We start from the raw sequence: 14,297 nt of genomic DNA, 5'->3' as shown, positions 1-14,297 counted from the left end.
GAAGCTGAAGCCCCAATACTTTGGCCACCTCATGAGAAGAGAAGACTCTCTGGAAAAGACCCTGATGTTGGGAAAGATTGAGGGCACTAGGAGAAGGGGACGACAGAGGACGAGATGGTTGGACAGTGTTCTTGAAGCTACGAACATGAGTTTGACCAAACTGCGGGAGGCAGTGGAAGACAGGAGTGCCTGGCGTGCTCTGGTCCATGGGGTCACGAAGAGTCGGACACAACTAAACGACTAAACAACAACAAACAACAAGTTGCTTTGGGTTGCCTTGGGCAAGCCAAAGCAACTTACAACTGAACAATAGCACAATGGTCAGGTGACTGTGCACATAACCCTATCCTTTACTTCTACTTTTCTATGGACTACTGCAATGTGCTCTACATGGGGCTACCTTTGAAGGTGACCCGAGAACTGCAATTAATCCAGAATGCGGCAGCTAGACTGGTGACATTCTACATTGGCTCTCAGTACGTTTCCGAGCACAATTCAAAGTGTTGGTGCTGACCTTTAAAGCCCTAAATGGCCTCGGTCCTATATACCTGAAGGAGCGTCTCCACCCACGTTGCTCAGCCCGGACACTGAGATCCAGCGCCGAGGGCCTTCTGGTGATTCCCTCACTACGAGAAGCAAAGCTACAGGGAACCAGGCAGAGGGCCTTCTCGCCCTGTGGAACGCCCTCCCACCGGAAGTGAAGGAAATAAACAACTACCTGACATTTAGAAAACACCTAAAGGCAGCCCTGTTTAGGGAAGTTTTTAATCTGTGATATTTTAATGTATTTTAGTATTTGTTGGAAGCTGCCCAGAGTGGCCGGGGAAACCCAGCCAGATGGGCGGGGTATAAATAAATAAATAAATAAATAAATAATAATAAATAATGTTGGTTTAAGATCCATTATTACAAATTACTCTCCTGCCAGGAGGAGCTCCTTCTTTTTTCCACCACCTTTTCCTTGTTCTTCCACTTACTGCTGCGTTTTTCAGTACTGCTGCTTCTCTCCATATCCGACTCGGCTTTTTTAAGGGTTGTTCATTTCTTTCCTAGTCTCCCCGTGTCCTCTTGGGGATTTCTCTTCTTCAGCCAAGCCCTTCCATTCGTGATGTGAACCCCCTCTTCCATTAATTCTATATTTGTTTGACTTTTCGAGTTCATTTTATCACGATCTATTCAGCTGGCCTTCTAACTTTCATATTAAAAAATTGCTAAACGTGGCCTCTGGGAAACAGGGGAACTCCCCGGCCCCGCGGCAGTAATTCATAGTAATTCATAGTAATTCATAGTAATTCATACACCACCGCACAGCGTGAAGACGGAAACTTGGCTTCCCACAGTCAGATCTAACCCTCTAGCGGCCACGGCGAGCAACAGCGGAGTGTCCCGAACACAAGAGCGACCAATTCACATTTCTTTAGTTTTAAAACAGCCCCGTTGGACGAACCCGTTTTGCTCAACCCGCGAGCAATAAGACAGAACTACAGCTCCCAGAAGGCCTTTCGTTGGCGTAGGCCCAGTTGCCAGAAATTACTGGATGAAGCGCCTCAGCCGGAGACCAATCAGAGCTCTAGGTGCTCTTTGGCGGATGTTTCCTCCTCCTCCTGTGGAGAAGTGGGAGACTTTGAAAAGTTTCCAGGTTAGGATTCGGGGCGCGCGGTGGGGGCGCCGGGTTCGGATTCTCCGCCGCGTTTCTCCTTAGCAGGCCGAGTCAAGAAGTCACTTGGCTGCCACTTCTCCTCCCCAGGGGTGTGTGTGTGGCGGTTGTTTGCATGGTGTGTGTGCGGGGGTCGAATGTAGTTCCTGCTGCCGCCGCCCTATCCTGGGTATGTGTTGTGCACGCTATATGCTGGGAGCGTGGAAGGGAAATAGATGGTGCGCGCAGCGTACCGTTGGGAGCTCGTGCTGTTCCGCGAAAGTTGGAGGGCCTGGCTGCTTCTTCCGCCTGTGGCCGCCGTCGCTTCTCTCTGCAGTGCCTGAGCCGCCAAGCTGGAGCTTTCCCAGAACGTGGACTCCACCCTACAGCCCTTCTTCAGTTGTAGGGGGTTCCAGCGCAATCCTATACAGTATATATATGTCGCTTCTGAAGTAAATTCCGCTGCGCGCAGTGAGACCTCGGAAGTGTGCATATACGATTGTTGGCTCGAGCGTGTTCTCCCGCTCCACCAGGAATGGGCAGGGCTATCATCTTGTGGCAAGGCTGTTTCTCTCCTCATTTAGCAACGCACCAAGACTTTACCGACTGTCTGTCAGTTCTTGTGGGCATAGCTGCCAAGTTATCCCTTTTTTAAGGGAAATTCCCTTATGCTGAATAGGCTTCCTCGCGAGAAAAGGGAAAACTTGGCAGCTATGCTTGTGGGGCGTTATGTTTTCCTAGCTTTTTACACAATATTTTCTCAGAGGGAATCTTTTCCTGCCAGCTGGTGTGGTAATTGTAGTAACCTGTGTAGTTCTGACAGGTGGCATGTCTGTACATATTCCAACTTGTGCTTAATGTGGCGTCACTGGTGCTGAATGGTTTCCTCCCCCTATGGTGTTTTGTGACATTAAAAGTTATATCATTCTAAATAAACTTTTAGAGACTAAACACTTGCCACTTATGAAGCACTAGTGAAACTATTTCAATATAAAAGGTATCAAACCCCAGAAGGAAAAGTTTTGACCTCCGAAACTACGGTAGCATTCCTGACATTTTGTGAACTTGTTGTTTTCTCTCTCTCCCACATTTACTTGGGAGTAAATGTGGAGTAATTAGGGTGGAGAGAGAGAAATGAAGGGTGAAACCTATTGTGCAACCCTGGATGGAGTAAAATGAACTAAAGTGAGAAATGCAGGATACAGAGTTGGTTTTGCATTTTAAAAAAAGACATCATATGAACATGGGTGTGGCCAGGATTTTGTTGGCAGGACCGAAGTGATTGGCCAGTTAGTTTAGTCCTATTGTTTTACTTGATGGGGGCAGCTGACCCTTTCTGTCCCACTTGGCTATGCCCATGCATATGAAATAAACAACTGATCCCTCAAGATGGCATGCAGTCGACTGTGATAAAACCATAAGACCTTTTAAAAACATAACCAACTACGGTAGGTTAATATGATAGAATGAAAACACTGGCAGTGAAGGAGTGATAATGTGCACATTAGCCTAGGACTTAATATTCGTATTATAAGTACTAGACTTGGGTGCACAACACCATTCTCTCACTGCTGAGTGACCACAGCCATCCTTGGGCATCTAGTGTTAAAGAGAATGGCTTTCATATAGCCTTGATCCCTGGCATATCTCTTTTACAAAAATTAGACATTTTGGGAAGGCTAAGATACCGGTTAAATACGATACAGCTGCAATTATTTCAAGAATAGCTGTGATCAAAGTATTATTTGAAAGCTATGGGCTGTGCTTCCAAGTAAATAAGCTCATGTGAACCGAAAGTAGATTCAATCCATGATGAACTGGGTTGAGATTTTTCTCACTAGTCAAAACGTGTTAATCAGAATCCCAGTTCTGCTTCCCAGGAACATCAGCCTGCCTTTGAATCACCTCAGGACACTGTCTGCAAGAAGACTTGACCATCTCTCTCAGTCAGTGGGGACTGGTGTCCATTGGGATTTCTAGGCTGGTACCAATAAATTGCTTGTAAAAAAGTTGGGGAGGGATTGCTAGGTTGGAAGGCAAGGAGGTCAACAGTATGTGCAGCCAAAGCCAATGACAGACAGAGACAACAAATACTGGTTATGTCCTTGTCCAGCTGAGTTTTAGAATGGCAAAACCAAGGGTACCACAACTGAGCTGATTGTATGTAAGAAGGCAGGCAGATGGGAGCTGGCTGAGGGAAGAGTGAGGTTTGTGAGTGGTGCTTTCACCCCAATGAACTAGCCTACACTGGTTTCAAACGCTGTTTCTAAGCATGAAACTTTAAAAACACAAGGACCCTACACTGAGGACAAGTTGGAAGAAAGCTCCTGGTTGAACTTGCTGGCCAGAAAGAGATACTTGTGACTGCTTTCTTTCGAGTGTCATTCCAGTGCCATTTGTGTAAGCTGAGGAAAAGTAAAGGGCCACAAAGGTCTCTGGGCATCTTTTGGTTGCATTGTAACTGATGCTAGAGAGGGGCCAGAACTGGATTTATTACTATTAATGAAAAACAACAGATTAAGCGAGACCGGTGTGCTCGTATTCAGCATTATATTGAATAAGAGATGTAATAAATTCAGTAGAATGAAGGCAAAGCTGTCTTAAGGGAGGATGTGAACACATTGTTCTTGAACATAGTGTTTCAAGTAATCTTGCATTTATTATGTCCTAGGATTGTGTTTCTAGTCACGAAATATATGAACATGGCAAGTAAGAAACTGAGAAGAGCAGGGTTGCCGCAGGAGCTTTGTAAGAGACTCAGTCGACATCAGATCACTACTTGTCAGGTGAGACAAATTTAATAGGGGCATGATTCTGATGTTACATTAAAGGATACATGGCATGATTAAGACCAATCTTGGAACTCTTGTCATTTTAATTGCAGAAGAAAATAAATGTTTTAGAAATTGCTTTTAAATATGTTAAGTTATTTTAGTCATTTCCACTCTTAATTCTCTCAGATTTTTGTTTGGTAATGTTTCAGGATTTTTTATGTCTTTCACTACTGGAGTTAATGAAAGTGACTGGACAGAGTTATTGGAATGTGCAGAAGCTTCTTCACACAGTCAGCCAAGCCTGTGCTCCCAGAATGCAAACTGTAAGTATCCATTTGCTGATAGCTTGGTGGGTAGGTATGAGACTCTTAATCTCAAGGTTGTGGGTTCAAGCCCCATACTGGGCAAAAGATTTCTGCATTGCTGGGGGTTGGACTAGCTGACCCTCATGGTTCCTTCCAGCTCTACAATTATATGATCCTAGGATCAGAATGACTCTAATTGTTTGCTATGTGTGTCTCCTGTCACATCTGTCTACTTGTAGGAGACACTATACTTCAGGTATTAACAATAAATGTGCTTATCTTTAAAAGGTTTTCTCCTTATAGAAAGGGTCACAGGAAGGAAGTAACATATGAAGTGAGCCTTGTTCTTGAGAATATTTGTAGTAGCAAATGCTTCTTTAGTATATGGCAGAGAAATGGCAAAATATATTATTCTCTTGTATGTCAAACTGATAAACTGCTTCATGTGTTTTGGAAGGGGTACTTGGTTGCCCCTGCACTATTCATCTTCTCTGGAGTTACCATCCTTTTGTTCAGTTACTTTTTACAGGACATTCAAGCAACATCACATAGCTTTCTGTGTTATTCAGCTGTCATGTTTTAGACTTTTATGTCTATACAGTGGTACCTCGGTTTATGAACACAATTGGTTCCGGAAGTCTGTTCATAAACTGAAGCGTTCATAAACTGAAGCGAACTTTCCCATTGAAAGTAATGGAAAATGAATTAATCCGTTCCAGATGGGTCCGCGGCGTTCATAAACCGAAAATTCATAAACCGAGGTGTTCATAAACCGAGGTTCCACTGTAGTACAATTAGCTATGCATACAAATCTCCTAACAAATATTTGCCTTCTACCAAAATCTGTTAGGGTATTAGCACTTTGAGATTTAGGTTGCATTTAGTTTTGTAGTAGTTTGCATAAGTCTTGAAAACATTTTATTTTTTAATCTTAATCTGAGGCACAAAGCCTTCCTTTCCTTTTTCAAATATAGCCTTTTCAAGCAATTCCAACATGTTGCATCAAAGCAAAGGGTGTTTGGAAAATAACCTGCTTTCTTTGTACCTGTTGTTCATGTTAAACACTTCATTAGAATATATATATCTATACACACACACACACACACATATAAAAGCTTCACATCTCTGTACAAAAATCTCAATAAACTGGGAATGTTATATAAACACTTACCTGTGAGTAAGCCCCTTTGAGTTCAGTTGGACTTAATTCCAAGCAGACAGGTTTAGATTTGTGCAGTAAACCTTGTAATGAACCCAGACTTTTTGGAACCAGTTAGTTTTGTCTTGGTTTGTGGTTTTTACTGTGTGTATGTTTTCCAGCTGTACTTAACCACAAGGATAATACTTTCTCTGAAGTGGTAGTTTGCAAATTAAATGATGCATACTGTCCCAAAGAGGGGAAAATATTTTAAAGCTTGGCACAATGATACAAGATATAAATTGAAGGCTGTAGCATAAAAATGTTGATAGACACAACAGTCTTTAATATTGTTTTGTGGTGTTTGGTTTGGTCGGAAGATGGGGAAAATCTCATTAAAGGATGAGAAAGTACATGGCATATTTTTTTTTTGCCAAGAAATTCTACTTGGGAGAAAACAAATACCAGACATTTTTCTTACCAGTTGATCGCAACATCTTTTTCTAATTGATTTTGGTTATTGTAGGTTTATGAAATGAAAATGAAAAGAACCACCAACCCTTCATCAGCATTCTTGCCCACAACACTGGGAGATCTGGATAAAATATTGCATGGTGGGATTGCCTGTGGCTCTCTTACAGAGGTAAAAGCTGGCCAATCATGCTGCTTCTTTTTCTGTAATAGAAGAGTTGTTTTATGTTTTACATAAAAGGGGTGACTATTCATTAATAAGTTTAAAATGTGACAAACTGAAGCTTTCTGTACATTAATAATTGGTTCTGTATAGTTCCAACTGATCACTAAAAATAATGTGCGCTGTTAATAGTAATGAACCAAAAGATACAGATGTGTGCTCTCTCTTGCACACATCATTACTCTTATGAGCAAGTTAGGGGAAGTTGCAATGCTTGGTTGCAACACAAAAGCATAAACCATGTATGAACAAATTAGAGCTGTGTACTAGTCTACACAGTTTGCTTGTTCCCACTTTGCTTCCTCCTTCTCCAGCAGGAAAACAAGCCATGAAGCACTTGCTTAGTGCTATGAATGCACTAGACCTTGTGGTTTGCTTTGCTTCAAGCATGTCACTTTCTGAAGCCAAGGTTTGTTCCTGGCTTCCCGATGGTGGCTTGTTTGAGATAAACAAACCACAGGAGCTGGTTCAAACATAATATGAAGCCAGCCACTCTGTGGTCTGTTTTCCTGCTGGAGGAAAGGAGCAAGTGTGAACAGCTATGCTGTGTGCATCAGCACACAGTTCAAACACAAACTAATTGGCTTAACCCATGGTTTTGTGGTGCATCTGAATGTAACCAGTGTTTCTCTGTTTTCTACAGTGGGATCATGTGAATGTGCAGGCTCCCTGAGAGTAGCTTGTAGGCACTTTGTTCCTCCCTGGTATTTTTTACTCCAGCACTACTGCACTGACTTGAGCCAGATTTTAGATTAGTTTATCATCTGAATCTGTGCTTGTAGTTAAACTCTCTCCTCACTAGCCACAAGGTTGAGCCAAGACCGTAAGGAGACAACATAACCATGAGCCCGGGTTTGGATGACATTCTAAGTCAAACCTTAGCCTAACTTAGTGCAACACAGGAGTAAAAAGTACTGGGGAGAAGCAAAGTGGCTGCAAGCTCTTCTTGGGAGACAGGGCACAGCAGATAAAGCAAACATGATCAGCAGATCGGTAAAAAAAATTCAACTTGGTACGTTAAATGCTGAAGAAGGAACACCTTAGCAGGTGGCCAAAGTCTGACAAAGAGAGGGAAACTTGGAGGGCAGAGAGTTTCATAGCCCAGGTTTGCTCGCAGAGAAGGGTGTTTCCCACACCCCACCCAAATTCATGTATTTACTGTATTTCCTAAAATGTATATACTGCTTGATTGTAAAAAATAGCAAAACAAAACCAACTTCAAAATTTAAGCCTCAAACTAATCTGAACTACTAATCCTTGTGTTAAGAATCTTTTAGTGAAAAGTACCATTATAAAGTTTCTAAAATAAATTGCAGGGGAAAGTGCAAAAGCATCCTATAGTGCTCACTCAGTTGTCTGTTTCACTGTGTGTAGTGATAATTGTCAGTAGAGACATGGGGTTTTCCTACCTTTTCCTACATGAAAAATGTAGCAAATGAGGAGCCCCTCTCATTCCAGTCCTACATTGTTCTTCATCTTTAGATAGTTAACAAGAGAGTATTAAAATAACTGCACAGGTAAAGTCTCTTTTACAAACCTCTCCTGTTCATCTGACAGGAAGCAGCTCTTTTGAACTCATCAACCTGATAAAAATGTACTTACTTTTCTAGTTCAGAATTTTAACATGGCCATTTGTGAGATACTTCATACAATAATGGATAGAAGAGATGCTCTTATGTAATATCCATTAGCAGTTTTGGTCACCCTGGAGAATTTAGTGAAGACGAGCTAACACTGCCAAATGTTTCCCATGTTTTAGAATAATCATCTTGAAGAATACATGGAGGGGATGTCAGAATGCAGAAACTATTTGAAGAATTGCTTTGTGAACAAAACATAAAAGTTATGCTTGTATTTATCTTGCATCAAACTCCAGACAGCGTTCCCATTGTGTAATTAAACTTTTTTATGTGGATGCTTGTGTGATAATCATATACAGCAACAATTTGAAAGCCAATGTGGTATAGCGGTTAGAGTGTCATACTAAGACCTAGGAGACCAGAGTTCTCCCTTGACCATGAAGCTCATTGGCTGACTTCTGGTTGGTCACTGTCTCTCAGCCTAACCTACCTCACAGGACTATTGTGAGGATTAAATGAGGAAGGGAAGAACCATGGATGCCACCTTGAGCTCCTTGGAGAAAATGGTGGGATATAAATGCATTAAATAATACTGGGTAATTTAAAGAAGGATGCATATGGCAGTATTTGCAGCATGTCACTGCTATCTACTATTTTTTCTTTACTGCTATGTACTACTTCTTCGTTATGAAGCTGAGCTTGCAGATGAGCACCTCTAAAGTACGATACTCCATCTTGATCAAATGTGGCTTCGGTTCAGCTTATTTTCTTCTCGGACTGTTTATGTTAAACTTGGGACGACAGCTAATGCATAGCCTGCACTTTTACCTCAAAGGAATAGTGTTTTATTCCCTACTTTTTGTGGTTACGCTTTTTAAGCTAAAACTTCTTGAAAAAGTTGACCTATCTTTCTTCTTACATTATCCAACAATGGTGGTGGTTGGAAAGTTGGAACTCAGCTACATGAGCCATGTAAAGTAAAGATTTAAGTGATATCCTCTGCTGCCAGATCTTGTGCTTGTTTTCTGAGAGCCAGGAAACTCTGTTGGCACGGGACCTTTTTTTCCAAACCACTAGTGTGGTTTAAACTGGAAACTGAATTGTAAGTAACTCTTTGCAGTCAGTCAACTCATGTTCTGCAAATAACATACCATTAACTGAAAAAGAAAAGTGTCTCTTTCCAAAGAGGAAAAGTTGAATGCTGTTATCATAGTGAGCTCTCTATTACATGGGCGGACACCTGATTTCAAATTAAAATTGGAATAAGATGAACTATGAATTCTCAACAGGTTTGGGAATTACTTTGTTCTAAAGAGTCAGCATATTACTGCTTGGTGGATTCATTCCCTCAGCAAATTCAAAATTTATGGGTACAGTGAGCCAAAGGTGAATATTTTTAAGCCCTGCTGACCTTGGTGGGACAGAGTTAAGTTTTCCTCAACTCGTCCATTGGAATCAATGTGACTTGGATGCTGCAATCCTATATGTGCTTAACCTGAATTCAATAGGTCTTAACTTCAGAGCAGCCATTTATAGGATTACTCTATAAGATTGCTTACCTTTGGCAGGATTGTGCCCAGTGTATAAGTTCTTAGACTCCCCACCCCCCCACCCCTGGTATATAAAGCAAATGTACTTCTTCATGGAATAATAAATACTCCTGATTTAGGTGTGTCCAAATGACTTGCGATTGCACACACATGTATGGCAGCAAACCTGGAAGTAGCCCCAAAGCATCATAAAAGGGGTGAGACGGGTGTGGAGAGGGCTTATGTGTGCCTATGGGAGTCTGGAGTGGAACTCCCATGCAAAATGAGGATTGCTCATATACACAAAAGCAATATTAAAAAGCTACAAAAATATCTCACAGAATTACGGTAATATATAATTTTGTTATCCTGCCACAGGTTTGCTTGTTTTTCCACTAAAGTGTGTTTGTGGATTAGAAGTTGAACCTTTAAGCTTCAGCTTATCATTGCCATCAGTTTGAGATACACTGTGAAATGCTAAGTTACATGAGTCGCAAGTGAATAGTGTGTCGTTGGCTAAAATAAAAATCAACAAAGGTTTTGTCTTTTCTGTATGATGCTGCTTCATACTTGTTCTTTTATTATTAGATAACTGGTCCATCAGGTTGTGGCAAGACTCAGTTTTGTATTATGATGAGCTTGCTGGCGACATTTCCTACCAGCTTGGGAGGATTGGATGGGGCAGTTATATATATTGATACAGAATCTGCATTCAGTGCTGAAAGGTAAGTTTTTACACACACACACACACACACACACACACACACACACACACACACACACAGATCTTTATGGCATTTTTCATATGTCAACGCATATTGCAAGGGTGCAATCTGAAATCCTTGTATTGTCAAATCCGTCATCTGCATCCAGCCTTTGCAAGAGCTAAACATATGCAGAGTCCATGGCTCTGGAAGGTGGAAGAAGGCATAGCAGGTTGTAAGCCTGAGGTGCCCTGCTCTGGCAAGTCACATATGGTGCCAGATGTTTGAGGCCTCGTATGCTTGGAGTCTTCTGGAACTTGGCTGTCTCTGCTATTGCTGTAAGGGGAGACCTGTTGGCAAATCTGAGAAGTGCAGTGTGTGGCTGCAAACTTAGGCCTGTTGAAGTTTATTTTGACACCTTCAGGGGCATCAAAAGTGTTCTCATTTGAAGCATTGTTGCTGGCATTTGTTTACTGCTTTTCCATGTTGTATTTTCATTTCCTTTTATTATATATTTGAGCTAACATGACAATATGTAGTAGTTGACTTTGGGCTTTGTTACAAAATCAGTTAATTCGAGATCTCTTTATTCAGAGAGCATTTATGGAATGCAACAAAGTAGAAAATCTGCCTCCCATTGAAAATCAGTGTCATAACCTCAAACAGTGTAATGAAGCTGGACTGCAAATTCTATGCACCTTTTAAGAGACTTAGTTTGTTGTGTATGTGTGTTTTCTCTTCATTTTCAGAAATTCTGAGAATGAACTTGAAAGTTTGCAAAACATCCTTGAATTCAGATGCACATCCTCTGTGCCAGATGGGCAGGGTATAAATAAATAATAAATTTATTGTTGCTATTAATGTCAGTGACATGTCTTTTGGGTTCCTAACAGGCTTCTTGAGATGGCACAGCACCGTTTTCCTAATTATTTTGCCACAGAAGAAAAGCTGGTTTTAATTGCCAGCAAAATTCATCTTTATCGGGAATTCACCTGTCACAGTGTGTTGAAAAGGTAGGACTTCTTTCTGGGGTCCAGCAGTGTATTAGGTGTGTAAAAAACATTCTATACAGAATATATAATGGTTGGACAGAATGATAACATGCCTTAAGGCTTAGCATTACAGTATTTCACGATGTTTTTTCTGCCTGAAACACATTGACACTTGCTGACTCTAAAGAAACTATTTTTGTACCTTGTGCCTGCCCTTTTTCAGAGGGTTAGACCCTTACCAAAACTATGAAATGGAAAATGTCAATACACATTCTGTGATAGAAAGCAGATTCTGTGCAAAATTGCATTGAGTGTTTAGAAAGCCTTAATTATAACCAATGGGCTTCTCTGTTCTATTAGAACTATTCATGTACAGAAAACTGTTGATATCTTGGTAGCAGCACATGTTTGCACTTGTAACATTTGACCCCTGTGAAGCAATTGCCTGTGAACAATATTTTTATAAGATTGCTATTTTGAAAGAAGAGCTATTACAAATGTAATTGCAAATCAATTTGTTTTCCTCCTGCTTATTCTTTTTAGTTTATATTTTAAGATATATTAATGGTTTATGGACTATTTTAATGAAGTACAGTTGTACCTCCGCTTACGTATCCCTCCACTTACGTAAACTTCGGAAAATGCAAGCGGCAAACTGGGAAGTATATTTCCGGGATTTTGCCGCATGTGCAGAAGCGCTCTACCTCTGCGTATGCGTGCGCAGAAGCAGTCCCTCCCGTTGCGGAAACCTCAGGATCCGACTGGAGCTCCGGAACAGATCCTGTCCGCAACCGAAGGTAGCACTGTATACCAAAATACACAGACAATGTTGCCTTACCCAACACGTTTAAATGTATGCTTTAAAGTGAGAAAGCAACATCCATGTTCAAAACACATGCATTGTGGAAGTACACTGGTAATTGAATTGAAATTACCGGTGAGTGTTCATGAGTGTAGAATAAGGTTTGCTTGATTAAATGAGAAATTATCCTGCAAGGTATGTGCATGTTCACATGTATAGCTCTCAACCTTGTTGGCATGCAGCATTCAATGAGTGAGTTTCCAGGGAAATATCAGGTCTCTGTACCAACTTTGCCACTTGCCTGTCTCATGGCACCTAACACACTTACTGTACTCTAAATCCTGGTATAGTATCATTGCTAAAGGAACGCTTCAATTTGTTTTCAGGATTGAATCTTTGGAAGAAGAAATTATTTCAAAGAATGCCAAACTAGTAGTAATTGATTCTGTTGCTTCTGTAGTCAGAAAAGAGTTTGATGCAAAACTTCAGGGCAACCTGCAGCAAAGGAGCAACTTGCTGACTAGGGAGGCATCAATATTGAAGTACTTGGCTGAAGAATTTTCAATACCAGTAAGTTTCTCTCCCTTTTTACTTTGTGCACATATGCATATGTATTCAAGTGCAAAGTTGTTACCGGTAGTAGTTAGGACGGCAGGCACAAGAGATGGGTTGCCCATCTCTTCTGCATGGATTTATATCATGAGGATATTGCAGCATGTTTCATCATCAGGCATTTGGCTGAGCAGTTGCTATTGTCTCACCCAAGGATTGAAATTTGTGTGTGTTGAATTTTCATTCACTAAGGGGTGAGATATTTTGAACTTGGCAAATGTATACTGAGGCTGTATTGCATCATAATAAAAATAATCTCGGAGCAGGACACGGGAGTGTGCGCGCGCTGGTTGGGAGGTTGAAATCAAGAGAGGGTTGGGCGGGGCAGAGGGCAGGGGAGAAGCGGGCAGGGTCCTGCCTGCTCCTAGGCGGGGCTTCCAAACCTCGTCAGTGCGTGAGGCTTGAGACAAATACTTTAAGGTACTACCATAATGAGTGGCGATAACAATTACAAAGGCAAACAGGGGCTTTCTGGGACGGTGGCAACAGAGCGGGTATCTTTTCTGCACTTGAGGCGAGCCGCGCTCATGGGAGAAAGGTGTCTCTCTTCCCCCACCTCCAGTACGACGGCGAAGTTTGTTTTGTCTTGGGGGGATGAGCCTCCCTCCCTCCTTCACACTGAGACGCTGACTTTCCCAGGAGCAGTCACCCGCTTTCACCCCATTGTGAACCCGGCGGGCGGCGGCACCATCCCGACTACATCCACGGCGACCCTCCCTGCCTTCAAGACGGCTTTGTCAGAGGCACAGCGATCTGCGTCCCGAGGAGCGCATGGTGTTGGGCGGCTGGGCTGGCTGAGTGGGTGGGTGGGGGCACCGTCCCTTGACGGAGGCAGTTCCGCTGACGAAATGGTAGGCAGAGGGGTGGGGGGACTTGCTGCTAGTCGCCGGTGGGCGGGGAGCGTAGGAGGGGGGAAAAGCAGCCTTCTCCTCCTCACGCTTTAGCACAACTGCAGTAAGGTGCTTGTCCGGCCGGGAGCAACGGTTGGCAGAGGGGTGGGGAGAGCGCGCGCGTCCAATCCCTGTGTCCCTGGTTGTCTCTGCTGTCCAATCCCTGTGTCCCTGGCGCACATGCGCAGTACCCCAGGGACACACGGGACAGCTTGGACGCAGGGACAACTTGGACATTATTATATAGGATAAATTTAATAATTATTTTAATACATAATAAATACCCTACCTTTTTGTGCAGTGTAGGGGTGGCTACTTGGAGAAAATTAAAATATATATACAATTAATTGATTAAAGACCCAACACTGCCTGTACAGGAAGGCCTGGACACTGCAGCAGAAGGCAAACAAGGACCTCCATAAATCAGATGTACAAAGTCTGATGTGGCAAGAGAAAAAGCTCTCCTTCTCTTGTTCCAATTATGCATGGTTTGGGGCCTCTATGGATCATCTCAATTAATGTAATTGGGCAGAAGGTGACTTTTTGGAACATAACATTCTATTCAGTGAAGAAAAAGAAAACTGAACTTTAAATATAACACTATCATAGGAAGAAACTAGAAAGTACTCAACTTGAAAATG

The 14,297-nt window shown here is 42.2% G+C and overlaps 1 protein-coding gene across 4 annotated transcripts in view; it reads left to right on the top strand.

The window, feature by feature from the left end:
• The first annotated feature begins 1,413 nt into the window (after positions 1-1,413).
• The window catches only part of RAD51B (RAD51 paralog B), a 305,547-nt gene continuing 292,663 nt past the window's right edge, over positions 1,414-14,297 (top strand). For 3 of the 4 annotated variants that reach the window (XR_009557519.1, XM_060273900.1, XM_035113654.2), the window contains exons 1-7: positions 1,414-1,639; positions 4,308-4,422; positions 4,620-4,733; positions 6,380-6,496; positions 10,245-10,381; positions 11,254-11,373; positions 12,541-12,724. Coding sequence is in view for 3 of the 4 variants with exons in the window: in XM_060273900.1 (XP_060129883.1) it covers positions 4,333-4,422; positions 4,620-4,733; positions 6,380-6,496; positions 10,245-10,381; positions 11,254-11,373; positions 12,541-12,724 (762 nt within the window). In the remaining variant the exon portion in view is untranslated. Of the gene's footprint in view, positions 1,640-1,777; positions 1,827-4,307; positions 4,423-4,619; positions 4,734-6,379; positions 6,497-10,244; positions 10,382-11,253; positions 11,374-12,540; positions 12,725-14,297 lie in introns of those variants that run through there. The other variant, XM_060273896.1, reaches the window with a different exon arrangement.

This window comes from Zootoca vivipara, chromosome 1, assembly GCF_963506605.1.
Source record: "Zootoca vivipara chromosome 1, rZooViv1.1, whole genome shotgun sequence".
NCBI lineage: Eukaryota > Metazoa > Chordata > Lepidosauria > Squamata > Lacertidae > Zootoca > Zootoca vivipara.
This window is presented reverse-complemented; position numbering and strand designations above follow the sequence as displayed.